This window comes from Petromyzon marinus, chromosome 45 (genome assembly GCF_048934315.1).
Source record: "Petromyzon marinus isolate PM22_M1 ecotype Great Lakes invasive population chromosome 45, UKy_Petmar_22M1.pri1.0, whole genome shotgun sequence".
Classification (NCBI taxonomy): Eukaryota; Metazoa; Chordata; class Hyperoartia; order Petromyzontiformes; family Petromyzontidae; genus Petromyzon; species Petromyzon marinus.
Window position 1 is genome coordinate 1,808,291 of NC_133711.1, and position 27,327 is coordinate 1,835,617.

General features: G+C 54.8%; 1 protein-coding gene across 4 annotated transcripts in view; it reads right to left on the reverse strand.

Moving 5' to 3' along the window:
- Nucleotides 1–27,327, reverse strand: part of ATP9B (ATPase phospholipid transporting 9B (putative)) — a 124,382-nt gene that overhangs the window by 9,997 nt on the left and 87,058 nt on the right. For 3 of the 4 annotated variants that reach the window (XM_032971315.2, XM_032971312.2, XM_032971316.2), the window contains 8 exons: nt 26,164–26,308; nt 25,849–25,913; nt 25,469–25,624; nt 20,883–20,947; nt 19,381–19,489; nt 13,142–13,199; nt 8,779–8,982; nt 5,201–5,233 (listed from right to left, as the gene is read on the reverse strand). In XM_032971315.2, the coding sequence (XP_032827206.1) occupies nt 5,201–5,233; nt 8,779–8,982; nt 13,142–13,199; nt 19,381–19,489; nt 20,883–20,947; nt 25,469–25,624; nt 25,849–25,913; nt 26,164–26,308 (835 nt within the window). The remainder of the gene's footprint in view (nt 1–5,200; nt 5,234–8,778; nt 8,983–13,141; nt 13,200–19,380; nt 19,490–20,882; nt 20,948–25,468; nt 25,625–25,848; nt 25,914–26,163; nt 26,309–27,327) is intronic. The other variant, XM_032971314.2, reaches the window with a different exon arrangement.

Genomic DNA, 27,327 nt, shown 5'->3' on the forward strand with positions numbered 1-27,327 from the left:
CACCAACCGCCACGTGGCGTACGTGAATAATAATAATAACAATAATAACAAGAATCGAGTTGGATCGCTGGCGTCGCAGCGTCGTCCGCTCTAACCACTACGTTACCGCTACCCGCCCCAACCGCATGCGGCGCCCACGGATAAACACAACTCGGGATTGCGACACAAACCGACCCCCTCCCCCCCCCCCCTCTTGACCAAAAGCAATAAATTGAACACAAACACCGCAGTGCTCAGGAAGCCAACGGCATCCCCAGTGGGTAGACAACGTTCCCCCTGTGCCTCGACACCGAGGGTGGGTCAAGCGAACTCTGACAGGCGGCCACTGCGCGTATTGCGAAACTGAACAATGGCCACGCACGTCGCCATCCGCCACACGGTGGCATCCTCGTTTATTATCACGGCCGTGTAATCTACTTTAATCCGACACGGCGACGTTCTACGAAAAAAAAACAGCGCGTAGGTAAGATGAATGTAGATTCACTGTGGGAAATAAAACGTGAATTGTCGAAGTCTCTCTGTGTCGTGATCTGCGCGCTTTGGCTGCTGCTGCGATTACATCAAAACCACGCTGAAGCGCACAATAACGTCCCTCAATTCGCTACGAATTGTTTTCAAAGTCGCAAACATTTATCCTAAAAAGAAGTCAAACAGCACATGCTCGGTAACACTGATCTGAATGAACACTGACAGCGGTGTAACAATGGGGATTAACCGAGAGCTGATTTCCATTCAGTCATCAGATTACTTGGAGGTTGCGTGTTCTCCCCGTGGTCACGTGGATATTATTTTTCATCCGGGTCCGTCACGGTTTTCCCCTCCACATTCATAAACAACATGGCTGCTGTAAATTTCAACTTGATAAGCCACTTCGTTGAGCTATCATTTGTGACCAGTTCGCCTCTGAAAAAGAGCTATATAGTTCAGTGAGCTTTACCTGGTAAGCTAAAAAAACCATAGTTTTTAGTTTGTGTGATGTCTCGGACCGGGTTCGTGAACATAAGGCAGATCTGAAACACGGTAGGACCAATACCTCGGCCATGGTTGATCATTGTTTTAACGCTGTGGGCACACACGAAATTGATTTTGCCAAGACGAAGGTACTTTGCAAACCAACTGGCTATCAGCAAAGATTCGTTCATGAAGCCATCCAGATATATAAACACAGACACAATTTCAACCAAGAAGACGGGTACAAACTGAGCAACCATTGGAAGGACGTTATCAACCAGTTTAGGTCATAACTGGCTGTGATGTTTCCTTCCTACATAACTATGTTAGCAGTTATTTTCGACTCTCTGAGTTACATTCACTAACACAGCCACCGTTAGCTGTGTTAGTAATTGGCGGCTTGCCATCTTTTTCCACCTCCATGTGGCGATGGCTCTTTTTGAGCTTACATTTACAAGCAAATCTCTTACATTGACATGCTAATTTCTCACAATACAATGGCCAGCCCCACAGCTTCGTTCGTCAAGATTTCTCCGATCTTACATTTACATGCAAATTTCATCTCTAGCCCCGCCCACTGACCCTTGGGCTACACCCATCTCAAAACCTTTATAACATCCTGCCTCAGCAGCTCTCCCGCTATATTTTTCACCTGATGACGATTGCTTGTGTTGCGATCGAAACGTCGTGATATTGTTATTACTTTGAGTATTTTTTCTTCTATGTACGTGGCTTTACCGAGAGAGCCAAAGAATATTTAAGTTTTACAGTTTACAAGTAATCAGCAATCATGTAATCAGTAATCAGATTACTTGTAACGAGCTACAAGTAATCAGATTACTAATCAGCCGTGCCGACGGACTGCGAGGAAGGCTCGCAGGCCGCGACGGCGTCCGCCATGATGGCGTCGTCGCGCCTGCACCCCACGTTGGCACGGCGGTAGCGTAAAGAGAGGCCGCATGCGGCACTGTACACACTTTTTTGCCCTGGCATTTGACTTTGTGAGACCCGTTGGCAGCAGCTGCGATAGATGCCGGGGTATGTATCTGTTTGTTTACTTATTTATTTCCCAGTTGGCCATTATCCGCCAGAATCGCCACAGAAACGCGTTACCCTGGAAACGGTCACGGGTCTCCATGGCGACGGCACTAGGCCGGCGAGGCACCAATGCTCCACCCCCCCCCCCCCCCCGCCTTACCTGAGCACTCCATGCAGGGCTCCATGCAACCCGGCCCCCCGCGATGCCACTATCCTACCGATCCCAAGATCGATCCCATGTACTCAGCAATCCTATTTGGTTCTTAAGGATGGAATCGTGAGAATCGTGCAGCTGCAGATGCTCGCGAAGCTTCACAAAGGCATGCACGCGGCAACAGTCGTGCAAGCGGCAACGGTCATGCACGCAGCAACGGTCATGCACGCAGCAACGGTCATGCACATGGCAACAGTCATGCACATGGCAACAGTCATGCACATGGCAACGGTCATTTGCGTGTGCACACACCCACGCGCGCTCTTTACTTAACCCCGTGCTGTAAATCATGATGATTACATTCGTTTCACCAGCGCGTGCTCCTGCTCAACATGACAGACAACCACAGGTAATCATGCAACAAATGCTGCTGCGGTTTGGTTGGGCTTCAACACTTGGCGAAAAATCCGCTGCCTTCAATTAATTTTGATCTGTTGCTCAAATGAGGAGCATACGTAGCCTCGCTAGCCTGGCACTTGCGTCTTAGTGTCATACACACATCATCACTAGCTTGCTACTTTTGTCCCAGTGGCAAGCAGAGATTATGCTATGAATTTCCCTTTGCTCTTCGCACACTTACAACGCTTCAGAGCTGGAAAAGCTCACTTCACATCCACCGCACAGGAATTTGACGAATCTACGATTTGGCAGCAGTAAAGTAAAAAAAAAGATAATTGTTTGGGTGTGCAGAGAAATCGGCCGAGCGACTGGCGCCTTTGGCAGGCTGACAGGCCATACAATCCTCGGACACACGGCTGGCTCGTGTACCTTCAACACACACGGCAAACGGCCGGCTCGCACGATTCGGACCGTGACATTTAGAGAGAGCCCAGGCTGTTCCGAGCCGCTGCCTACGCGGGCGGCCACCGCTCACACTCGACAAGCCCGTGACTTTGTTTCCAGCGTTTTAAATGTCACGGCTTCTCTCGTCGCCGCCCCACGGTCCCCACACTCAAATTCTCCCCCACACACGGGCCCGGCGGACACCCCCCCGCCAGCATCACGGTCAACAGAACGGCGCCCTCGTAGCGGACAAACGCGATTTGTGCAAACCGCCGTCGCTCCCGGGCACAGAGACAGGAAGTGGGATCGCGTAGGATTAGCGCTCCCCAAGCTCTTCCAGCGCCACGCGTCGCGCATGGAGAGGCCCGGCTCTCCGCGGCGCCCAACCGCCGCTCTTAACCGCTGCGGCGCAGCGACGGGGCAGCCGGCTCAGCGCCACTCCCATTTCTTGCGCCGCCTCGTGCTCTGTGTTCCCCTCGTCTTTGACCTCTCTTCGGGATCACGGTGTCGCCTGCATTGTCCGGATTGTCGGCGCAGTAGGGAGGCACAGGTGGTGCATCTGCCAGTCATCTTGGTGAGTCAATCCATGGCACCTGCGGAGTCTGTCCCGTGACCTCCTGCCAGCAGCGAGCTTCGACACTTCACGTGGCCTTAAAGTGCACGTGGCCTGGCACAAGCGCTGTGGCGACGTCACTGCTGCTTAGTGGGGAATGGCGGTTTTTGTTGTCTGGATTGTGTGGGAAGATGCTTTTTGAGTTTATATGGCATCATTTAATACCAAACACATATTTACATATTTCTGCCTTCATTGACAGTAAATGGTTATTTGCATTTTGGAATATTTCACAACTAAAACATTTTGTGAGATTCGTGACCTCGGAGTGTGGGATTTATAATGATGTCATCTCTGCATTTGATCGATTTCCCCTGATTTGTGGACATGAGCAATTTGGAAAGCAACACTCGTGCGTTGCTCTCTGTGCGGAGTGTGTACACTCTCTATCCCCTTATCCTGCATGGGTTTCCTCTGGGTTCTTTACAGTTTGCTTCCATGGCTAAAAAGGACCCAACAAACAATGTCCCTGGTATTGGCCAAACTTCCGAATTCACAAAAAATAACCTGCACGATACCCAACGCAGCAGCAGCGGCAGCAGCGGCAGCAGCGGCGACGTGCTGCTGCTGCCCCCTGCTGTCACAAACCGCGGCGTCAAACTCGCCGCGTGGGATTGACGCGGCCATGCCGCGTCGCACCGCGTTGCCGTCCGGCGTGACGTCCGACGTTCCGATCGACGTTCGAGAGCTCGGAAGAAACTCCCGGGGAGCGCGGGCCGCAACGGCGAGGGCGACGCCGAACGGCGGCGCGGAGCGACCCCGAAAGGACGCCGGGCGGAGAGCGACCGGCCGCCCCTCCGCGCTCTCAAGACTGGCACGCCGTTTGCGAGGAGGTCGCCAACGTCCAGCAGTGTAAGGCGGACCGTCAGCGCACACCGCGGTTCGTTTGACTCACCGTCACGGGGCTTAATGAGGAATCACGCAAACAAAGGCACCGTAGATTCGGCGCGCTGGCGCTCAGGGCCCAGCGCGCCGGAGCGCTCCAGGGGTTGGGCAGCGAGCAGCCGTGGGGTGGCCCCACGTCGTCTAGCCAAGGCGGTCAAGACGGTTATTGAGGGCGCACAGCGCGAGACCTGCCTGCCCTCCCTCCCCCCACCATACTCTCGAACGCCCCTTTTCTATGTGCACATTCGAACCATGCCAGCAAAGGACCGGCACGGCACGGGTGCTTTTCCACTGGCATATTACTGAGCCGTGCTATGCGAGCACACAAGACGACATGTGAATCTGGCTTGGGGGAGGCGGGCCGTGCTGGGGCCATGACGTCGCACCACAAAGGCACCGATGCCACCGCATTGTCTACCGGCGCCGCTCGCGCAGCGGGAGAGAAACTCGTGCCTCCTGACCCGTGCTGAGCCAGCGTGGATCCGCAGGTGGAAAAAAGGTATGCCCCCCACCCCCCCGTCCTTCTCCGCCACCCCCCCCCCAATCTGTGTTGCCACAGCGCTCGGCACGGCGCTCGGCACGGTGCTCGGCACGGCGCTCGGCACGGCGCTCGGCACGGCGCTCGGCGCGGCTGGCCGGCCGTCTCGTCGCTACGAACACCGCGGGAAAACCCCCGGAACGAGGGGCGTGCGCCGCATGCACGGGGGAAGCCTCACCTATGAAGGTGCCCATGGAGATCCTGCCTATCCCTGCGCGGGCAGGCGGGGGAGACAAGAGGCACACACGGGGAGGAGGAAGGGAGGGGCGGAGGAGGAGCGACACAGGCGTCCACACAAGAGACAGGGAGAGGTTAGAGACACGGCGGCGAGGTTAGAGGCGCGGCGAGGTCAGAGGCGAGGTGGGGCAGGGTCGCGGGGTCGCACGGAGGAACGGGGAGGGCGGCGCGATGGGCTCTGTGTCGTCGGGGCTCGTCGATTTGCGACACGGCGAAGGCACGGCGGGGTTGCGCCGGGAAGGGCTTTGGCCGGCCGCGTACGCGGGCGGCGCCGTCGTTTTACTTTGAGCGCTTTCACCAGATTGACCGAAATTGTGCCGCCAACGTTCAGTGGCGGAGCGAGCCGTGTCGACGTTCGTTCCGGATTCCGCCGTAGACAGCAGAGCCACACAACGCACTGTGGAAAGACACACGCAAGGGACATCAAAGGGGCTGCTCGTCATATCCCTCAAAGGGCCTTCGTGCGCGGCCACCACGAGCCTGCACGCTCGTAGCTTTGCCGTGCTCGGTGTCCTTCTGTCCAATAGAGCCTTCATAGAGCTGGGCTTGAATCCATTCAGTGTGCGAGCAACGTCTCAGCCGAATGTTTTGGTGTGGTTATTTAGCCAGCACTGGTCACCTTGCCGAGACTGCAGAACTCACTGCACCTGACATAACATATGTCTGCTCGAAATCCCAAATCCCCGCGTACAAATCAGGGATTCGCGCCCGGGCGGTCGAGCGGCGCGTCCAGAGCTGGTCAGCCGCCCACGGCCACCCACGGCCGCCCACCGCCACCGCCCGCAGTCACGGAAACGGCGACAAGGAGAGAGAGATGCCGCCCGTGCGGGCACGCCGCGCCACCTACTGGCGGCGGATCTTGAAGACGCGCCGCGGTTGTCATCGTTAATAAGAGCAAACCGTCGTGGATATCGCCGCATCCCAAATTTGCCGACGTAAAAGTGTACCCAGGGCGAGGGACGGGAGGGGTGGAGAGGTGGCGCAGCGTTTGGGGCATCACAAACCCCAGCGGCCCGAGTTGGATTCCTGGCCGGAGCTCAAATCAGTGGCGAGCGATTTATGAAGTGATCCTGGCCTCCCCCCCCTCAACCCTACTTCAAATATGTAGATATTTATTTATATTTAGATATTTATTTATCGGCAACTCTCCATTCACCAGCGCGGTGAATTATGGTCAAAACAACCCCCATGACCCGCACGGCATGGCGAGGCCCTCGTGTAGCAACAATTGAATCAACCTTCGAGTAACTCTAGGGGACAATGTCTCTCTCGCTCCATTCGCAAAAGAGGCAACGGCATCCGAATGAGATGAGGACGTGGTTTCATCCCTGAAACGAGCGGCGTCTGTCCGCATGAGGGTCACCACGCACGCACGGCGACACGACGCTCGCGAGCACGTGACAAACCTTTGCCAAGCCGCGCTGACCAGCGTGGTGGAGTGCAGTAAAACCTCGGATTGCGCAGCATAATTCGTTCCGGAAACGTGTTTGTAATCCAAAGCACTCGTATATCAAAGCACTCGTATATCGGTTGTGATCACTGACGCTCGGCAGACAAAGCGTCTATACGTACTGCTACTCGTATTGCAAGACCCTCGCTCGTTTATCAAATTAAAATGTATTTTAAAATGTTGCTCGTTTTGCAAAACGCTCGCAGACCAAGTTACTCGCAATCCAAGGTTTTACTGTACGGTCAAATGGCACCCCACGACCTGCACGGCGTGGGCCGTACGCACGTTGAACTTCTGTCGTGCCGCACGTAGCCAACCGTGCTAATCGGAGGTGCGGGATTGGCCGGCCCTCATCCAGCAGTGGGTTGGCAAGAGGGCTGTATGCGTGTGCCCCGTGTACGTGTGGGATAAGTGGTGGACAATTCAGCACAAACAGCTCAGTGCAGGATTAGCTCCCTGATGCAGACTGGAGCGTTTCACGTCTCTGTTGTGTATTAGGGTCAGGGTGTTTGTAAGTGTACTCAACCGTAAGGTCGTTCTTAGCTAATTAACGTTACGTCATCATGCTTGGGTACGTCCTTTTATGTCATCGGTACATTTTTAAAACCATCGGCTGAACCAGCTGACAGCGCAGCCGTTTTCAATGCAGCAGTGGGTGAAGCGATGCGCAGTACCAATGCAGATTGACTGGAAGGAAAACAGAATCAGAATGTTTATTTATACTGGAGGAATCCGACGAGCTATTAAGCTCCACACTTCCACAATGGGATACAACCAGGCCACTGTGCATATGCTTAATAAACTCATTTGAGGTCTGAAGGGCATTGTGGGTAGTTCCCATCATGCCGAAGGGGCCACCAAAAACATTTTAAATGCAAATGTAACCAGAGCGGCCAATGGCGACCCGGCTCCGAACATGAAAGCCCACTGCCAATTAGAAGTGGGTTCTATCTCAGGTTGGCACAAAGGGGGTTCATCAACTCAGGCCTCTCAGCTGTGCTGGCTCAGTGTCGTGATGTGGCAGTGATGAGCACCACAAGTGAGCTGGTCACATTTGCTCAAATTCATGTCGATGGTGACGTGCGACGAGAGGGCCACAATGCACTTGTTCAGGGGCCGCTGGTGGCTTTTGCACAGTGCCCAGGCGTCGTGCGCTCTGTGCGCGTCGTTGAAAACTCGTGCCGCCGATGCAAACGCTCAATAAATTTGCGCGATCTCGCTTCGCAACCACAGCTCGCCCTTGAAAACGATGGCAAACTCTCCGCCGGGCTCCAACCTGATTAAACAAGGCACGATAACCGGCCGATCAATCTGCCTCCTCGGTGCGATGCCGGCTGGAAGTGCAAGAAGACTGTGACAAGGATGGGACGGATGCGGCCGAGCCATGGGCGGCCCATGCAGTTCCAAAGACTGCCAGCAGCTGTCGCCACAGGACCGCGAAGTTAAGCTCAGCGAGCAAGGATCACTTAAACCACACCCACTCCACCATTCATCCACTCACGTCACATGCCCACATCCACTTTCAAAGTGTAGTACCTCAAAAGCTTTCCTTTCCGGCCCGGGCCCACCCATGGGCTCACCCCAACACGGCCGTGTCTGTCCCCGTGCGCGACACGTAAACGAGACTTTGTGGCATCAGCCCCTCCTCTAACGCGCCTGCTGCCCTCCCCGTCCCCCACCGATGTACGAGGGTCCTTCACCAGCTAGCTAGGGGAGAGATTTCTGCTTTCCACGTGCCTCGGGTAGGTAGGCTGCCCGGGCCCCTTTCTTACTCCGAGCCTTGCGGCGGTCCGTGCCTTTCCTCTGATTGAAGGTTGCTGACGAAAGGACCGGAGCTATTGCGAAGCTAATCACTGGCGACAATGCAAATGGGCAGTAAGCTGCCGATATTACAGTAAAACATCTGTTAACAGTAAACAGGTGGCCACACAGGTGAGTAATGAGTTTCAGGAGTCAGCTGTAGGGGACGTGAAGGACGAGGCGTAGCGCGTCTCGCTGGGCGCTCCGAGGTGGTGGCTACGATTACCGTGGGTTAGGCCGGCGCGTCGCACGCTCGCTCGCTCGCTCACCGAAGTACTCGTTGAGGAAGAGCAGCGAGGCGACGTAGAGGCCGAGGCTGAGGAACTCGGCGAGCACCATGAGCCAGTGCCAGGTGCGCACGGTCAGCGCCACCATGAGCAGCTCGGTGAGGATGAGCGACGTGAAGGTGATGGCCACGACGTGCACAAACTCGGCCTCGAACAGCAGCAGCGCCCCGTACATGATGATGCCACCTGGCGCCGGAGCCGGAACGACATCACGGAGTGAGGCACGCGGCGACCACTCGCTCGCGTCGTTCACCGTTAAACGCACGCACGCACGCACGCGCACCACCAACAACAAACAACCGTCAGCCGCACGTGAACGGCAGTGCGTTCACTCTGTGTGGGTAGGGAATGAACAATCGCGGCTGGCTGTCCACGCACGTCCTCCACTCCTAGCAACACGGAGGCAGATCTAGGAACTTCCCACGGTAAGGGGTGGTACTGGAATTTGAAGATTTTTTTTAACGAGACCCTGAAGCAACAACAAGACATACATTCAGCTTACTTTCTCTGGTGAATATCAACAACGTACACATTTTGTGCGGTCTCAAGGCAGGGGGAAACCACCCCCATCGTCCCCTCCACTGCCTCGTTTCCACGGCGCGTTAACCGCGTGCCATGCCACACTGCGTCCCTGCACCGAGCGAGCGGTCAACGCACGGTGGTCTCGGCACGCGCTCCGAGCCCGGGAATCCTAACCCCCACCCAGCGTGCCGTGGGGGTCAAGGGGCAGGACAGAGCCTCTTTCGTTCCCCGACCCGACGTGGCAAGGCAGGGGCCTACGTGGGTCCTGTCAAATGGTCCACGGGAGGAAGACGTCTAGCAGAGACTGCGCCCTCCTCAGCCGTGCAGACACGCAAGCGGGTCAACTCTGCCTGCGGCTGGTTTGATGAGCAAGGCCGCGCGGCTGGGCCTGGCCGAATAAAGTGCTTACCAAATCATCCGACGCGAATTTTACTTTACCCTGCCCTGAGATTTTGAACCGAGGATTCCAGGGGTTACTGGGCTTAATGCCATAACACGCGCACAATCATGAACCCTTGAATCTCATTGCTGTGTATACACGCATCCAGCGCTTTCCCTATCAGGTTCGAAATAAAAATAACAATAATGGTGTTTTTTCGAGGAAAGACACGGGCGATCCTCAAGACAATTTTTGAGGTGCGTCTTGCATGGGGAGATTTGCCCAAATCTACGTTAAGTTTGATTACGTAAGGCCACAAAGCGTACAAAGGTGTGTTGTTTGTGTGCCCGGCTTTAGTTACGGCCTTTAGCATCAATGATGCAGCTTCAGCTCAAACTCTGTCGCGTTCGTCGGGTGTGAAATGAGAGAGGCTGGAAAAGCGATCGAGTGCATCGCAGTAATTAAGTGTTCCCTGATGGACACGCACGCACACAAGCACGTACGGCCTCGCTCTCGTATTCCGCAGTGTCGCGATGCGGCGCTGAAAAGGGAGGTTAAGGAATATATATTTTCAAAATTCAATTGAGCAAAAGTATTAAGCCCTTTTGTGTCGGATTTTTTTTATATTTTTTTTTGACACGAGCACAAAAAAGGGGATTCACGAGCCGAGCGCGGGAAGCGTTGGCGAGGGGGGGGGGGGAGAGGTCGCGTTTAGCGAGAAGGCGCGGGCGGTGCCGCCGGGCTCATTGTGTGTGGCCGCCGGGCTCCGTCCGTGCGAGCCATCCTTTACTGTCCACGCGCACACACACAGTTATAAAATCCCACGAGCACCTGTCCTGCTTAACCCTCTATAGTCCAGCGGAGCGGCCTTCCACCGCCACGGACGCTCCCCCCGTTTGGCCACGAGCGCTCCGACCCGCGGCAGAGCCACGCAACAAACAAGAACGACGACCAATCGGAGCCGAGTTAACCGCGCAGGGTGCCCGTGGTTGTCGTCGCTCCGTCCCCGGCCGATAATCGCGCGCGGGCGACGATGACTCGAAGAGGGAATTGTCACGTCAGCAACCGTGACCACGTGCTGAATGATCACGTTCAGCGATCGTGGCGCGAACCGCAGCCGGCGATGTGAAACTCCAAAGCGTGAGCGTTGAGGATTTGCCAGAAATGCAGAAAACCAACCCGGGGTCCGACGCTGCCCAACGCATCGTGCTACGGCTTTGACTTGACGCCGTGCGTCTGGCTCCGAAGCTTCCCTCCCGCAGAAGCAGCAGCAGCAAGCAAGCAGCAGCAGCAGCTGGGTTAATCTTGGCAGGCGCAGAGGGTCGGGAAAGATTAATCGTCTTATCAGCAGATGGAGCACAACTGCTCTGGACCCCCTGCCCGTCCCTTCCGCCCCACGTCCTCCCAGTTATTGATTTTGTGATTGAGGGCCAAGGAGCGCAGAAGAGATACAGCAAGAAAATGATACAGGGTGGGGGGAGGGGGAGGATGGAGACGTGAGCTAGGATAGATACAAATATGGAGATGTTATAAGGCTGCGAAGGACAAAAAGGAGAGATATATGTACACACGCACGTGAAATTCTGCCTCTTGCAGATAAGAGCCTGAGCACAAAGACTGCTCCCTCCCTCCCTCCCCCAGTAGCCACTGCTCCACGATGGTCTTGTATTCTGCTTTTATCAACTCCCATCGCTTCGAGCAGAGCTCCGAGCGCTCGGGTTAACCCCGCTGAACGCCGGTCATGTCTCCAAACACGGAGAGCGATCGGGGAGGGGGAGGGGGGGTGGTTCTTAGCGTCGCCGCCACGAGGGGCCAAGAATCTCGCCAGCAGCGCAATTCGTCCGCCCGAGGAGTACGCACGCCGGGGGCTAAACAACGAGGCTTGAATGCTTCCCCACGCACGTTTACGCCCGGGAATTACGTCAAGATTATTTAGATTCTAAGCCATGGCTCGGCGCGTTGCAGAGTGACCCCGGAGCTATGATTTGTGAGAGCAAGTCGCTTGTGAAAAATAAGTTAATGCCTCCCGTGGGCTTTGCCTGGTAGGATGGGGATGGTTTAGTTTTATTATGTTTGTGTCTGGGTGGTTTGTTTACCTATCTTGCACTCCTGTGGTGTTTTTGCATTAATTGTTGTTGTAACGTTTTTGACCCGGCGCCCCTTACTGAACATCTGTGAAAAAGAGCTTCGTAGCTCATCGGATTCCCACAGAATGACTACAAATTCTCACTCTGAGACACACACACGCGTGCCGGCGCTGGAGCGGCGCTGGCGCCGCGGCACGGTCGCCTCGCCGGGGCGACGCCTCCCCGGCTCCTGCGGCCGCGGAGGCCGACCAAGGAAGGGCGCCACGGCGCCACGCAAGGGGCCAAAGGAGGATGGCCGAGTGGCGAGGAGTAGCGGAGTGCGGGTGGATCGGCCGAGTGGCGGAGTGGAGTGGGAGTGATTGATTTGGGAGTTGGGTAAAATCAGGGCTCCACATGCAGCTGTCATGCAGGGCGTGTGCACGGCGGCGGCGTCGGCGGCGGCAGCGGCGGCACTCTCTGCAGTACCGCAGCCCTGGAACTCCACTCGGAGCGAGCCTACCAAGTGCTGGGGAAACTCCCCGTGGGGGTTAAGCGCAATTCAAACAGAGATTCGTCAATTAAAACCGAACCTTCGAAGCCCACGACCCGTGCGTGACACCGCGTCGTCGTCACAGGGGTAAGCTGTTGCTTACAGAAACCTCCACAACAATGCCCCACGCACGGACAGAGCGGCGCGGCGCGAGTTTTGACATCCGCTCTGAACGACGACGAGGGGGGTTGATGGACGATGATTGAAGACGGCGATTTCCTGCGCGGGTTATCAGGTGGCGTCCGTTGCCGGTGAATCGAAGCCGCTGATCCCGAGCGAGCGGACCCAATTCGGCACGCGGAGTTACCTGGCGCGAGCGACCCCCCTCGCCCCCGTTTGGGGTAGTTTATAGTTTTGTTTCGAAGAGACTCGTTATTTTATATTCTTACGCTTGTTTACCGCAGAAGAGAGTCCCAAGACTGTGACGACCTGATTTTAAGGAGGGTCCCGCCAAGTTTTCGGAGTAAGGGGGCGGTTTCCACGGCTTGCTGCTGTGTGATGCCAATTGAGTGATTTGTTGGGTAATTTTACATCACTGGGACGTTCGGCCGATATCGGTTACATTGGGTTTTGTTTTCGTAATGGGAGGAAATCAGAGAAACCAAAAGGAAACCCACGCAGAACGGGAGGGAGAACACACACATATTCCATTCACTCGAACTCACTCACTCTCATACACTTACACTCTGCAGCAGAGCATACGCAGAACGGTCAAACTCCACGCAGGAAGGCGCCTTCGCGGCTTTCTGCGGCGAGGCACCAGTGTAACCACCGCCACCGCAACCCTGCCGCCCGAAGCTGTCGGGGAAAACGTTCGCCCTGGCTTACCCTGGTAAATGCTGATGAGCACCCAGATGAAGAAGGTTTTGAACGAGAGGGCGCGACCCTGCAAAACACAAAGAGTCAAAATAGGCGTCTCATCGGGAGCGGAGCGGCATTCAAAACAGAAAAATCACTCCAATCCAATCGGCGAAATTCTCCGTGCAGCTGTGGCACCGAGCGACGGCAACAAGATGATCGCGGCGCTTTGATGCACGGCTGGATTTACATACGCGACGCTGATCGTACAACGTAATCAGCCAGCCACTCGGCACCGCACGATTGAGTGCAGTCAAAACCCAATACCCCTGTAACGGAGCTCGTGAGATACCGATCTATAATTCATTGTGTGCTTTGCGCCCGGCGCATTTAATCATTCATTTAAGTAAGCATTCTACATCACGGTAAGCTGAAGCTGCTGCCCATATTAAACGCGACAGACGCCGCACTGAACATTCAGCTACTCGCCACACACATGTACACACACACACACCAACTGGTTCACATACACAATCACACACACACATACTAGAAACAAAGACAAAGATCCCCTGTATCGCCTATTAACAGACTGTAGGGGCAAGTGCTGTTAGCGAGCACCTATGAAGGCCAACACGGCACACGAGGGGGTGGGTGGCCAGCACCACGCCCAGCCGCCTTTGTCTCCCCAGTGTTGATGTTTAGCCACCGCACCAGGTACTCATTTAAGGCTGAGTCGGCCTAGTGCTCGTGCTAATACTACTGCATTTCTGTGTGGGGGTAAACATTCACTTTCTGGGCGAAGCTACTGCTGAATGTGTGATCACAAGTACAGGACTATCACAAGTACAGGATTATCACAAGTACAGGGCTATCACAAGTACAGGGCTATCACAAGTACAAGGTGATCACAAGTACAGGGCTATCACAAGTACAGGGTGATCACAAGTACAGGGCTATCACAAGTACAAGGTGATCACAAGTACAAGGTGATCACAAGTACAAGGTGATCACAAGTACAGGGTGATCACAAGTACAGGGTGATCACAAGTACAGGGTGATCACAAGTACAAGGTGATCACAAGTACAGGACTATCACAAGTACAGGACTATCACAAGTACAGGGTGATCACAAGTACAGGGTGATCACAAGTACAGGGTGATCACAAGTACAGGAAGATCACAAGTACAGGACTATCACAAGTACAAGGTGATCACAAGCACAGGGCTATCACAAGTACAGGGCTATCACAAGTACAAGGTGATCACAAGTACAGGGTGATCACAAGTACAGGGTGATCACAAGTACAGGACTATCACAAGTACAGGGTGATCACAAGTACAGGACTATCACAAGTACAGGGATATCACAAGTACAGGGTGATCACAAGTACAGGGTGATCACAAGTACAGGGTGATCACAAGTACAGGACTATCACAAGTACAAGGTGATCACAAGTACAGGGCTATCACAAGTACAGGGTGATCACAAGTACAGGGTGATCACAAGTACAGGACTATCACAAGTACAGGACTATCACAAGTACAGGGCTATCACAAGTACAGGGTGATCACAAGTACAGGACTATCACAAGTGCAGGGCTATCACAAGTACAGGAAGATCACAAGTACAGGGCTATCACAAGTACAAGGTGATCACAAGTACAGGGCTATCACAAGTACAGGGCTATCACAAGTACAGGGCTATCACAAGTACAGGGCTATCACAAGTACAGGGTGATCACAAGTACAGGGCTATCACAAGTACAGGAAGATCACAAGTACAGGGCTATCACAAGTACAAGGTGATCACAAGTACAGGGCTATCACAAGTACAGGGCTATCACAAGTACAGGGCTATCACAAGCACAGGGCTATCACAAGCACAGGGCTATCACAAGCACAGGGCTATCACAAATGCGTTATGTTTCACAGACGAATATAGTCTGCCAGTAGGGCCCACTGCTGCTGTGTGCATTCCAAATTGAGTATTTCGGGGGTCATTTGGAGCATGACGCTGGCACACAATGGCCAACACCCCCATTTCGAATGGCCACTTCTGGTTATTGTCGGTGTCAGCGACGCACAATTACAACTTCTTTCGCGACGTACGTAGCCAACAACGCTGAATGGAGGCGCATTACCACCCCACCCTCCAATATCATCAGCTCAGCCAATCAGTCAACTCAGTAAATATCTACATTTGTATACATATATGTATACATTCATTTATGTGCGCCTAATTGCCACGTTAGGCCGTCCTCCTCGGTGCACTGCAGTCTCGAGTAACCATGACGACACGACCACAGTGCACGTCCACTCGGATTGGTCCAGAGTAACCATGACGACACAACCACGGTGCACGTCCACTCGGACTGGTCCAGAGTAACCATGACGACACAACCACGGTGCACGTCCACTCGGACTGGTCCAGAGTAACCATGACGACACAACCACGGTGCACGTCCACTCGGACTGGTCGAGAGTAACCATGACGACACGACCTCGGTGAGCGTCCACTCGGACTGGTCGAGAGTAACCATGACGACACGACCTCGGTGCGTGTCCACTCGGACTGGTCAAGAGTAACCATGACGACACGACCACGGTGAGCGTCCACTCGGACTGGTCGAGAGTAACCATGACGACACGACCTCGGTGCGTGTCCACTCGGACTGGTCGAGAGTAACCATGACGACACGACCACGGTGCATGTCCACTTGGACTGGTCGAGAGTAACCATGACGACACGACCACGGTGCGTGTCCACTAGGACTGGTCGAGAGTAACCATGACGACAGGACCACGGTGCACGTCCACTCGGACTGGTCAAGAGTAACCATGACGACACGACCTCGGTGCGTGTCCACTAGGACTGGTCGAGAGTAACCATGACGACACGACCACGGTGAGCGTCCACTCGGACTGGTCGAGAGTAACCGTGACGACACAACCACGGTGCGTGTCCACTCGGACTGGTCGAGAGTAACCATGACGACAGGACCACGGTGCGTGTCCACTCGGACTGGTCGAGAGTAACCATGACGACACGACCACGGTGCACGTCCACTCGGACTGGTCCAGAGTAACCGTGACGACACGACCACGGTGAGCGTCCACTCGGACTGGTCGAGAGTAACCATGACGACACGACCACGCTGAGTGTCCACTCGGACTGGTCGAGAGTAACCGTGACGACACGACCACGGTGCACGTCCACTCGGACTGGTCGAGAGTAACCATGACGACACAACCACGGTGCACGTCCACTCGGACTGGTCCAGAGTAACCGTGACGACACGACCACGGTGCACGTCCACTCGGACTGGTCGAGAGTAACCGTGACGACAGGACCACGGTGAGCGTCCACTCGGACTGGTCGAGAGTAACCGTGACGACAGGACCACGGTGAGCGTCCACTCGGACTGGTCGAGAGTAACCATGACGACATGACCACGGTGCACGTCCACTCGAACTGGTCGAGAGTAACCGTGACGGCAGGACCACGGTGAGCGTCCACTCGGACTGGTCGAGAGTAACCATGACGACATGACCACGGTGCACGTCCACTCTAACTGGTCGAGAGTAACCGTGACGACACGACCTCGGTGAGCGTCCACTCGGACTGGTCGAGAGTAACCGTGACGACACGACCTCGGTGAGTGTCCACTCGGACTGGTCGAGAGTAACCATGACGACATGACCACGGTGCACGTCCACTCTAACTGGTCGAGAGTAACCATGACGACAGGACCTCGGTGCACGTCCACTCGGACTGGTCCAGAGTAACCGTGACGACACGACCTCGGTGCACGTCCACTCGGACTGGTCGAGAGTAACCATGACGACATGACCACGGTGCACGTCCACTCTAACTGGTCGAGAGTAACCATGACGACAGGACCTCGGTGCACGTCCACTCGGACTGGTCCAGAGTAACCGTGACGACACGACCTCGGTGCACGTCCACTCGGACTGGTCGAGAGTAACCATGACGACATGACCACGGTGCACGTCCACTCTAACTGGTCGAGAGTAACCATGACGACAGGACCTCGGTGCACGTCCACTCGGACTGGTCCAGAGTAACCGTGACGACACGACCTCGGTGCACGTCCACTCGGACTGGTCGAGAGTAACCATGACGACATGACCACGGTGCACGTCCACTCTAACTGGTCGAGAGTAACCATGACGACAGGACCTCGGTGCACGTCCACTCGGACTGGTCCAGAGTAACCGTGACGATACGACCTCGGTGCACGTCCACTCGGACTGGTCGAGAGTAACCATGACGACATGACCACGGTGCACGTCCACTCTAACTGGTCGAGAGTAACCATGACGACAGGACCTCGGTGCACGTCCACTCGGACTGGTCCAGAGTAACCGTGACGACACGACCTCGGTGCACGTCCACTCGGACTGGTCGAGAGTAACCATGACGACATGACCACGGTGCACGTCCACTCTAACTGGTCGAGAGTAACCATGACGACAGGACCTCGGTGCACGTCCACTCGGACTGGTCCAGAGTAACCGTGACGACACGACCTCGGTGCACGTCCACTCGGACTGGTCGAGAGTAACCATGACAACATGACCACGGTGCACGTCCACTCTAACTGGTCGAGAGTAACCATGACGACAGGACCTCGGTGCACGTCCACTCGGACTGGTCCAGAGTAACCGTGACGACACGACCTCGGTGCACGTCCACTCGGACTGGTCGAGAGTAACCATGACGACATGACCACGGTGCACGTCCACTCTAACTGGTCGAGAGTAACCATGACGACAGGACCTCGGTGCACGTCCACTCGGACTGGTCCAGAGTAACCGTGACGACACGACCTCGGTGCACGTCCACTCGGACTGGTCGAGAGTAACCATGACGACACGACCTCGGTGCGTGTCCACTAGGACTGGTCGAGAGTCGCGCTCCGGCCTCGAGGAGGCAGCAGCCGTAATCGCCATCGGGCTCCACGATTCTAGCCGCTCACAGTCATCGGCTGATGAAATTCACTCACGGTAAAAACACTTCCCCGATGGCGAGTACTGTATTGTTTTTTAACGAATGAAGGTTAACTATAAACTATTTTTTATTTTATCCAGGTAAGACCCACTGAGCTATGTAGCTCTTTTTCAGAAGTGACCTGGCCACAAATGATAGCTCAATGAAGTGGCTTATCACGTGGAAAATTTGTAGCAGCCAAATACTCTAAATGCAAGTTGATTCTAAATGTGGCGGGGAATACAAGCGGAGGATCCGGAGAGAAGTCCATGCGACCAGGGGGAGAGAGACAAGCACACTCCAAATACACAGCAGGCGTCGGGGTCGGGATCGAACCCACGACCTCCTGTAGACCAGGCGAGGTAGTTAACATCTCCTAGCTACCATGATGATGATGAGAGACACGCACACTCCAAATACACAGCAGGCGTCGGGGTCGGGATCGAACCCACGACCTCCTGTAGACCAGGCGAGGTAGTTAACATCTCCTAGCTACCGTGATGATGATGAGAGACACGCACACTCCAAATACACAGCAGGTGTCGGGGGTCGGAATCGAACCCACGACCTCCTGTAGACCAGGCGAGGTAGTTAACATCTCCTAGCTACTGTGATGATGATGAGAGACACGCACACTCCAAATACACAGCAGGCGTCGGGGTCGGGATCGAACCCATGACCTCCTGTAGACCAGGCGAGGTAGTTAACATCTCCTAGCTACCATGATGATGATGAGAGACACGCACACTCCAAATACACAGCAGGCGTCGGGGTCGGGATCGAACCCACGACCTCCTGTAGACCAGGCGAGGTAGTTAACATCTCCTAGCTACCGTGATGATGATGAGAGACACGCACACTCCAAATACACAGCAGGTGTCGGGGGTCGGAATCGAACCCACGATCCTCCTGTAGACCAGGCGAGGTAGTTAACATCTCCTAGCTACTGTGATGATGATGAGAGACATGCACACTCCAAATACACAGCAGGCGTCAAAGGGTCGGGATCGAACCCACGACCTCGTGTAGAACAGGCGAGGGAGTTCGTATCTCACCACCGCGAATGGCAGCCTCTCCTCCCCAATGACCGCTCGGAATTCCACGTGGCCAGCAACATTTCCTCTTAATTTTGGCGAGATGTTATCTACCTCGCTTGCTATACAGGTTCGATCCCGATGCCGACCCACTTCCTCCTGTATACCAGCTAACATCTCACCACCGTGGCGCCCACAATAGGCAGCCCGCACCGGCACACCTTAGTGAGGTCCTTGTAGAGCTCCGGGTAGAGCAGCGCCGTCTCGGGCTTCACGTCCTGGTCCAGCACGAGTGAGAAGACGGGGAACATGGTGTAGACCGTGGCGTAGCTGCGGCGACACGCGGCAACACACGGCCACCACCGTCACCGCCGAGCCGGGCAACGCGGGTTCCGCTCACGTTGTTGTTACCATTATTGTTGTTATCATTATTGTTATCATTATTGTTATCATTATTGTTACCGTTATTGTTATCGTTATTGTTATCGTTATTGTTATCGTTATTGTTATCATTATTGTTATCGTTATTGTTATTATTGTTATCATTATTGTTATCGTTGTTGTTATCGTTATTGTTATCGTTATTGTTATCATTATTGTTATCGTTATTGTTATCGTTATTGTTATCGTTATTGTTATCATTATTGTTATCGTTATTGTTATCATTATTGTTATCGTTATTGTTATCATTATTGTTATCGTTATTGTTATCATTATTGTTATCGTTATTGTTATCGTTATTGTTATCATTATTGTTATCATTATTGTTATCGTTATTGTTATCGTTGTGCTTAGTTTCGCCAGAAAAACCTCAGTGAATCTCGAGACTCTTTTTCAGGAGGGTCCTACCAAGCTATTCGCAGTGGGGGGAGGCTATGTTGCCATGAGTAATCGCGATTGAGTAGTTTGCAGGGCATTTTTTGTGGGGCAGTAAAGGAACCACAGCAAATGCTTAACTGGCTTCACTCCTGTTCAGGCATCACCAGTCTAGCGAGGTCACGTCAGCCGCAGTAGTCTCACTCCTCTCGGGGATCTTGAGTGCAGCGGAGCCCCGACCACGCAAGAACCACTCGGCCTCCGCGGGGAGAGCAAATTGGCTCGGCCTCACAAAGTTCATTAAACGAAGCCGCCATCAACTCCAGCCAAACGCGCCCCTCCCCCCCCGTCCCTCCCCCCCTCCGCCCAATCAGCTGAGAGTAAAATAACAATAAAATTGTTCTAGATTCAATGAGTAACGACAGCAGACTCGTGTCCGAGATCAGACACTCACTGCCCCATCACTTTCCTCTGTGTGGCTGCTTAGACGTCTGCAGGCTTCTCATTGAGGCCTGTTGCTATGGAGCAGTTTTCTAAATCAGCCCCGAAGGATTCCCAATTGCTGCTCCAATCGCCACTCATCTTCACACCTTCAGCAGCTGGGATACCATTGGCAGCCGCCATGATGCCGAAAGATTCTGTGCTCCTAACCGCCAAGCCTTTAGACAATCCCTCACGTAAATTCACAATTTTGCATCCCACTCTTTTAAAATCTTCAAACAAGTAGCATTATTTTGGGTCCGCCCCACTTCTGACACCACGTTCTAGATTCCAAGACGAACGCTTTACTACGCGTAGAGAACCACACCGAGAAAACGGAGCCATCGCTCGTCGCCGACCGAGGTTGGTCCGGTGACTTGACCGGGGCGTGGGCCGTGGGGCTGCGTGGGGGGGGGGGGGTACTCACCCGACCATGAGGAAGCCCTGGTAGAGAGCGACCGACGCGAAGTAGAACACCGAGGAGAACACGGCCTGGGGGACAGCACGACACGGCGGCAGCAGGCACACGCCGCCGCGTCAGCACGAGAGCAGCACGCGCACGGCTGGCCGAGAGACGGCGAGACCTCGATAATCATTCGTTTTAGACAAGAGCGGCCTCCCTTCATGTCAAGAGCGCTTTATGTGCGTGTGCATGCTAAACTTCTTTTGCACTGTCCATAGGCAACCGAGCTAATTGGAGGTGCGGGACACGACAAACAATGTGCATCGCATCATCAACGCATTTGATTGGGCATCCCCTCAGTGGCAGCTCTCCCTTCGCTGGCAAAAAGGTGACTCAGCACCTGGCCGACGGGCGATGATTGCTGCTCTGCGTGTAATGTCGATGGAGCGATTTTGCGGTGTCATTTTTTAAAATTTTCCGCAAACTTCGGACCGTGACGCCGGCACAGAAATGAGCCGCAGCGCTCGCGTCGAACGACGTCACCGCCTCTCGCGCGTCCCTCGCGACGAGCAGAAACCTCTGCGACGAGCAGCCAACACGCCACCACCGGGCCACGCCACCGCCCCGGAGGTCAACATCCACACCTCCGATTAGCGCGGTTGGCCTACGTACGGCACGAAAGAAGTTCGGCGTACATACAACATGACGATGGCACGTCGGACATTTTCACAGTGTCGCTATGCTCCAGTGGACACTGGCGACCCTTGGACCAGTGGCAGAAATGACCCAATACCATGGCGGTGGCCAGTTCAAGTCCGCGGATTCCTTGGAGAGTGGCACTCAGTTTATTGCCCCCCGGAGGGATTAGACCAGCCGACCCCCGGCTGGGATTTGAACTGGAGATGTTCTGAGTGTGGAGTGAGTGCTCTAGCCACAGGGTAAGTTCGCGTGCACGGTGTTTCCTCGTTATTCACGAACGTGCGATTTTGGCTGCCCGCGAATCGCATCTCGAACTCGACACGACTGCATCGAGAGAGAGAGAGAGAAATAAAGTGATGAGAGAGAAAGTGATGCGAGAAAGTGATGACAGATCAAGTGATTAGAGATAAAGTGATGAGATAGAGCGATGAGATAAAGTGATTAGAGATAAAGTGATGAGAGAGAAAGCTGATTGATGTATTTACTTATTTAAGGTAATTAATAAAACATATTTTTGCAGGGCAATATCATTATCTGCAGAATTTGCTATTTACGAGCATATCTCCGGAACGTATCCCTCGTGAATAACGAGGGGAAACCGTACCAAGAGGCAGTACTCTACGAGTCTGGGGTTCCCAATTGGGGGGGCGGGGGGGGGGGTCAAAGGACCATTGGTGCGGGGGTCACGGAAGCTGAATGGCTACAGAAGGAAGAGACGCAGGGGGAGGGCGTGGCAAACGCCTGCAGAGTTCATTGTCTACTGGAGGGTGTGGGGGGTGGAGAGCGCATGCAGTGGGAGCTGCTGGGTCAGATCTTTAGCCGCGCCCACGTTGGCATCCACTTTGGTGCCTCCGTTGGCACCCGCATTGGCACCCCCCCCCCCCCGTTAGATCCCCCGCTGGCACCCTCGACGCGATTAAGCGGAACGATATGGCGCGACATTGCCTCCCGCTTGTAGGGACATTTGTACGTAAGTATGTATGTATGTTGAACTTCCTTCGCACCATACACGTAGCGAATTGTGCTGCTAAACAAAGGTGCGGGGGAAGGACCGCAAATTAAACGCAGAAAGAAGTTCCTGAACGTTGTGCGCGGGCCCACTTTAAACACCGCAACTCGAGTGGGCTGCTTCGAGATACTTTTGAAAGTTACTCATTATTTTATTGAACAGTTGAAACCAATGTCGGATAATATTTGTAATCGTGAACCCAGAACAGACTGGGGCTTGGAGCCCGAGGCTCCCATCCGGTTTCCTCCCCTCTTGCCTCAGCCCAATGAGCTCGCTTGAATCCGGCAGGGCATCTGACCTTACGACCCCCACCGTCATATGAAGCTGCCCTTTCACCTGACCTTTCAATTGACCTCACGCTTGGAAACCTCATTTGCCAGTAACAAAATATGATAATTGGTTTTTTACCCTTTTATCTGGCAACAAAACTGACACCTTTTTTTACAAGGAGTCATGTTTACATTGACCACAATACCTGCGGTCAGAACGCAAACAAAATACAACGACTCTGATATCATATTTTGTTACTGGCAAATGAGGTTTCCAATGGTGTAAATGCTTACCCCGAGCTCTCATACTCTGATGGTGCATTGCCTTTGAGTTGTGCGCCTTTTGGCGTCTTCTGGTCCAACACCACGTGAGACGAGGCTCTAAAGAAAGCTGTCTCGGGTGTGGACCAATCAATTTCAAGCACAGTGCATACATTATCAGAGTTGTTGTTTTTTGTTTGCGTTCCGACCGCAAGTATTGTGGTCAATGTAAACATGACTCCTTGTAAAAAAAGGTGTCAGCTTTGTTGCCAGATAAAAGGGTAAAAAAACAATTATCTGACCTCACCCTGTTCTATCTCAGAGAGCGGCGGTGATGCCCGATGACCAGCTTCGCCATCGCCCCACCGCGCCACCGCGCTCCCCCCTCCGCCTCCGCCCCACGAGCGCAAGTCGCCGCGCGGGGCGTTGCTAACCGAGCGAGACCCCTCTCGCGAACGCCCTCGGCACCGTTTAATTATTTGATCATAAATCATTCGGAGTTGGGAGCTGACGCGCGGTTCCCCCCCCTCCCCCCCCAGTGGAAGTGGCAGCGGCTATGAGAAGCAAAGTGCCAGGCGACAAAAACCTTCATCGAACGGCGATAAAATCCCGCCCGGGGCGCCGGACGCGGTGCCTGCCTGCTGCACATGGACACTGGGCTCACCGAGCGGAGAGCCGCACACCGCCAAATCCAGCCGCCTCTCCCCGCACAGCCTTAGCGTCGCGGTGGCTCTGAGTGTCACGCTCCCAATTGTTTAGTCAAAGAATACCAGATCGTCTTGTTAGTGTTGCCGAGTAAACACTTTCAATCGTTTATGTATAAAAAAAATGGTCAAGTATATTGTTTATCTGTTATGTCTGGTCTACTGTGCGTGTGTCGTGTTCGTTTTGTCCAGGTATGAATGTAGCTGGTTCATTAGGAGATCTCGATACTTGATGTTGGCACTCTCGGCCAGCAACGATGAGTGCTAGGTTTGAATCCAGCTAGCCACGTACCAATAATAATTACGTTTGGTTCCCAAGCGTAGCAAATGGGGGGCAATGTCAGCCTTGTGACGAAATACTGGGCAAACGATCGTTATTAACTAAATTCACCTAGGGCAGCTCTGTAGGATTTAATTTACAAGTGGATTACGTGAGCGACACAGAACCCCGCTCTGGGCACAGCACGTGCCGCACACGGACTCCAACCCCGTGCCCTCGCCGTCCGAGTCCGTCTCCTGGCACGACGCGATGATCCGCCAATGGAAGAAGTTTATAAATCGGGATCCTTTGCGTCCGTATTGAATAAAGAATAAGGGATTACATTTTAAACGATATGCTGAGAGCCTTTGAACACCACGAGGTCCACTGCGTGAGAGCGACCGAGTGACCCTGAGCACAGGAGTTCATCTCCACCGAGACGGCCGCCGTCACCGTCGTCACCATCGTCACCGTCACCATCACTGTCACCATCGTCACCGTGACCGTCGTCACCGTGACCGTCGTCACCGTGACCGTCGTCACCGTCGTCACCGTCGTCACCATGACCGTCGTCACCGTCGTCACCGTCGTCACCGTCGTCACCGTCGTCACCGTGACCGTCGTCACCGTCGTCACCGTTGTCACCATGACCGTCGTCACCGTCGTCACCGTCGTCACCATCGTCACCATCGTCACCGTGACCGTCGTCACCGTCGTCACCGTCGTCACCGTCGTCACCGTCACCGTCGTCACCGTGACTGTTGCCACCATCGTCACCGTCGTCACCGTCGTCACCATCGTCACCGTCGTCACCGTCGTCACCATCGTCACCGTCGTCACCGTCGTCACCGTCACCGTCGTCACCGTCGTCACCGTCGTCACCGTCGTCACCGTCACCGTCGTCACCGTCGTCACCATGACCGTCGTCACCGTCGTCACCGTCGTCACCGTCGTCACCGTGACCGTCGTCACCGTCGTCACCGTTGTCACCATGACCGTCGTCACCGTCGTCACCGTCGTCACCATCGTCACCGTGACCGTCGTCACCGTCGTCACCGTCGTCACCGTCGTCACCGTCACCGTCGTCACCGTGACTGTTGCCACCATCGTCACCGTCGTCACCGTCGTCACCATCGTCACCGTCGTCACCGTCGTCACCGTCGTCACCGTCGTCACCGTCGTCACCGTCACCGTCGTCACCGTCACCGTCGTCACCGTCACCATCGTCACCGTCACCATCGTCACCGTGACCGCCGTCACCGTGACTGTTGCCACCATCGTTTTTCCATGACCGTCGTCGCGGTGACCGTCGTCATCGTGACGACGGTCTTTGTCACCGTCGTCGCGGTGACCGTCGTCGCGGTGACCGTCGTCGCCGTCGTCACCGTGCCCATGAGCGCGGCGCTCACCTGCATGGTGGAGATGATGAGCCCGCGGTGGATCACGAACTGGCTGAGCGCCGCAGAGCGTTTGTAGCTGTTGCGTCCGTGCACCATGAGCAGGCGGCCGATGTGCTTGAACTGAGTCACCGAGAAGTCGGCGGCCAGCGACGCCTGCTTGCCTTCCTGCATCACCGTTCGTGCACCGGCGCCATCCTCGTCACTAACACTACGGCCGTCCATCATCGCCGCGGAAACCCCGATCGTCAGAATCACCACCGTGCACCACAATCTTTATCATCATCGCCACCGCCGCTGCCGCCACGATTACCCCGTCGTCATTAACGCCGTCACGAGGCCGGGGCCGCGAGGGGCGCGTGTCGCGGAGAGGGAGGGGGGGGGCGCCGTACCTTGCCCTCGATGCCAATGCCGCAGTCTGCGGCCTGGATCATGCTCACGTCATTGCCCCCATCGCCTGTGGGGTGTGGGGTGCAGCGCACAGACACCAGCAGCTCAAGCGCGACCCCGTGACTCCCGGTGAAAACAGACTGACGCCAATTACAGGGCACACGTGCTAGCGATGATCTATTATTAGCGCGTGGCAGTGGGTGGTATTAGTGTGGTAGTGGTTAGTGAGTTGGGGGTCACTGTGCTGTGTTCCATGTTGTCCCTGCACTTGTCCCCTCTCTCGCCCCTCCCCCCCCCCCCTCTCGCGGGGACCTCACCGATGGCGCACGTGCGCTTGCCCGTGTGCGTCTTCAGCAGCCGCACGATCTCCGCCTTCTGCGTGGGCGAGCAGCGGCAGCAAACCACGGCGGGGCACTGGCACGCCAGCTCCATGAACTCGTGCTCGTAGAAGCGCAGGCACACCTGGGGTGGGGGCACGGGGGGGGCGTGGGGGGGGGGTCACACGTCACGTCAACCGGGAGCGGCACGGGGGCCCCGGGAACCGGCGAGCCGGCCACGGTGGCCGCGGCAGCCAGCGCCGAGCCCCCCGTAAGCGCGGCCGGGCAGCGGCTCGCCCAGCTGGGGGCCGAGTCGGTGTAGGGCGCGTGGAGGGCAGGGGTCAAATTCAACGCGGAACCCACGTCCGCGTTGCCCCTGTAGTCGGGGCCGCGAATGCGCGCGTGACTTCAATGTCAGTTGCTGTTCAAGTTGCCCCTCCTACGAGGTTGCCGTCGACCACCAAGGCGACCAGACAGGACGGTAAACCCACTCTATTCAGACAGTACGGTAAACTCTCTCTATCCAGACAGTACGGTAAACCCTCTCTATCCAGACAGTACGGTAAACTCTCTCTAACCAGACAGTACGGTAAACCCTCTCTATCCAGACAGTACGGTAAACCCTGCCTATACAGGCAGTACGGTGAACTCTCTCTATCCAGACAGTACAGTAAACTCTCTCTATCCAGACAGTACGGTAAACACTCTGTATTCAGACAGTACGGTAAACTCTCTCTATCCAGACAGTACGGTAAACTCTCTCTATACAGACAGTACGGTGAACTCTCTCTATCCAGACAGTACGGTAAACCCTCTCTATCCAGACAGTACGGTAAACTCTCTCTATCCAGACAGTACGGTAAACTCTCTCTATTCAGGCAGTACGGTAAATTCTTTCTATCCAGACAGTATGGTACCCTCTCTATCCAGACAGTACGGTAAACTCTCTCTATCCAGACAGAACGGTAAACTCTCTCTATCCAGACAGTACGGTAAACTCTCTCTATACAGACAGTACGGTGAACTCTCTCTATCCAGACAGTACGGTGAACCCTCTCTATCCAGACAGTACGGTAAACTCTCTCTATCCAGACAGTAAGGTAAACCCTCTCTATCCAGACAGTACGGTAAACTCTCACTATCCAGACAGTACGGTAAACTCTC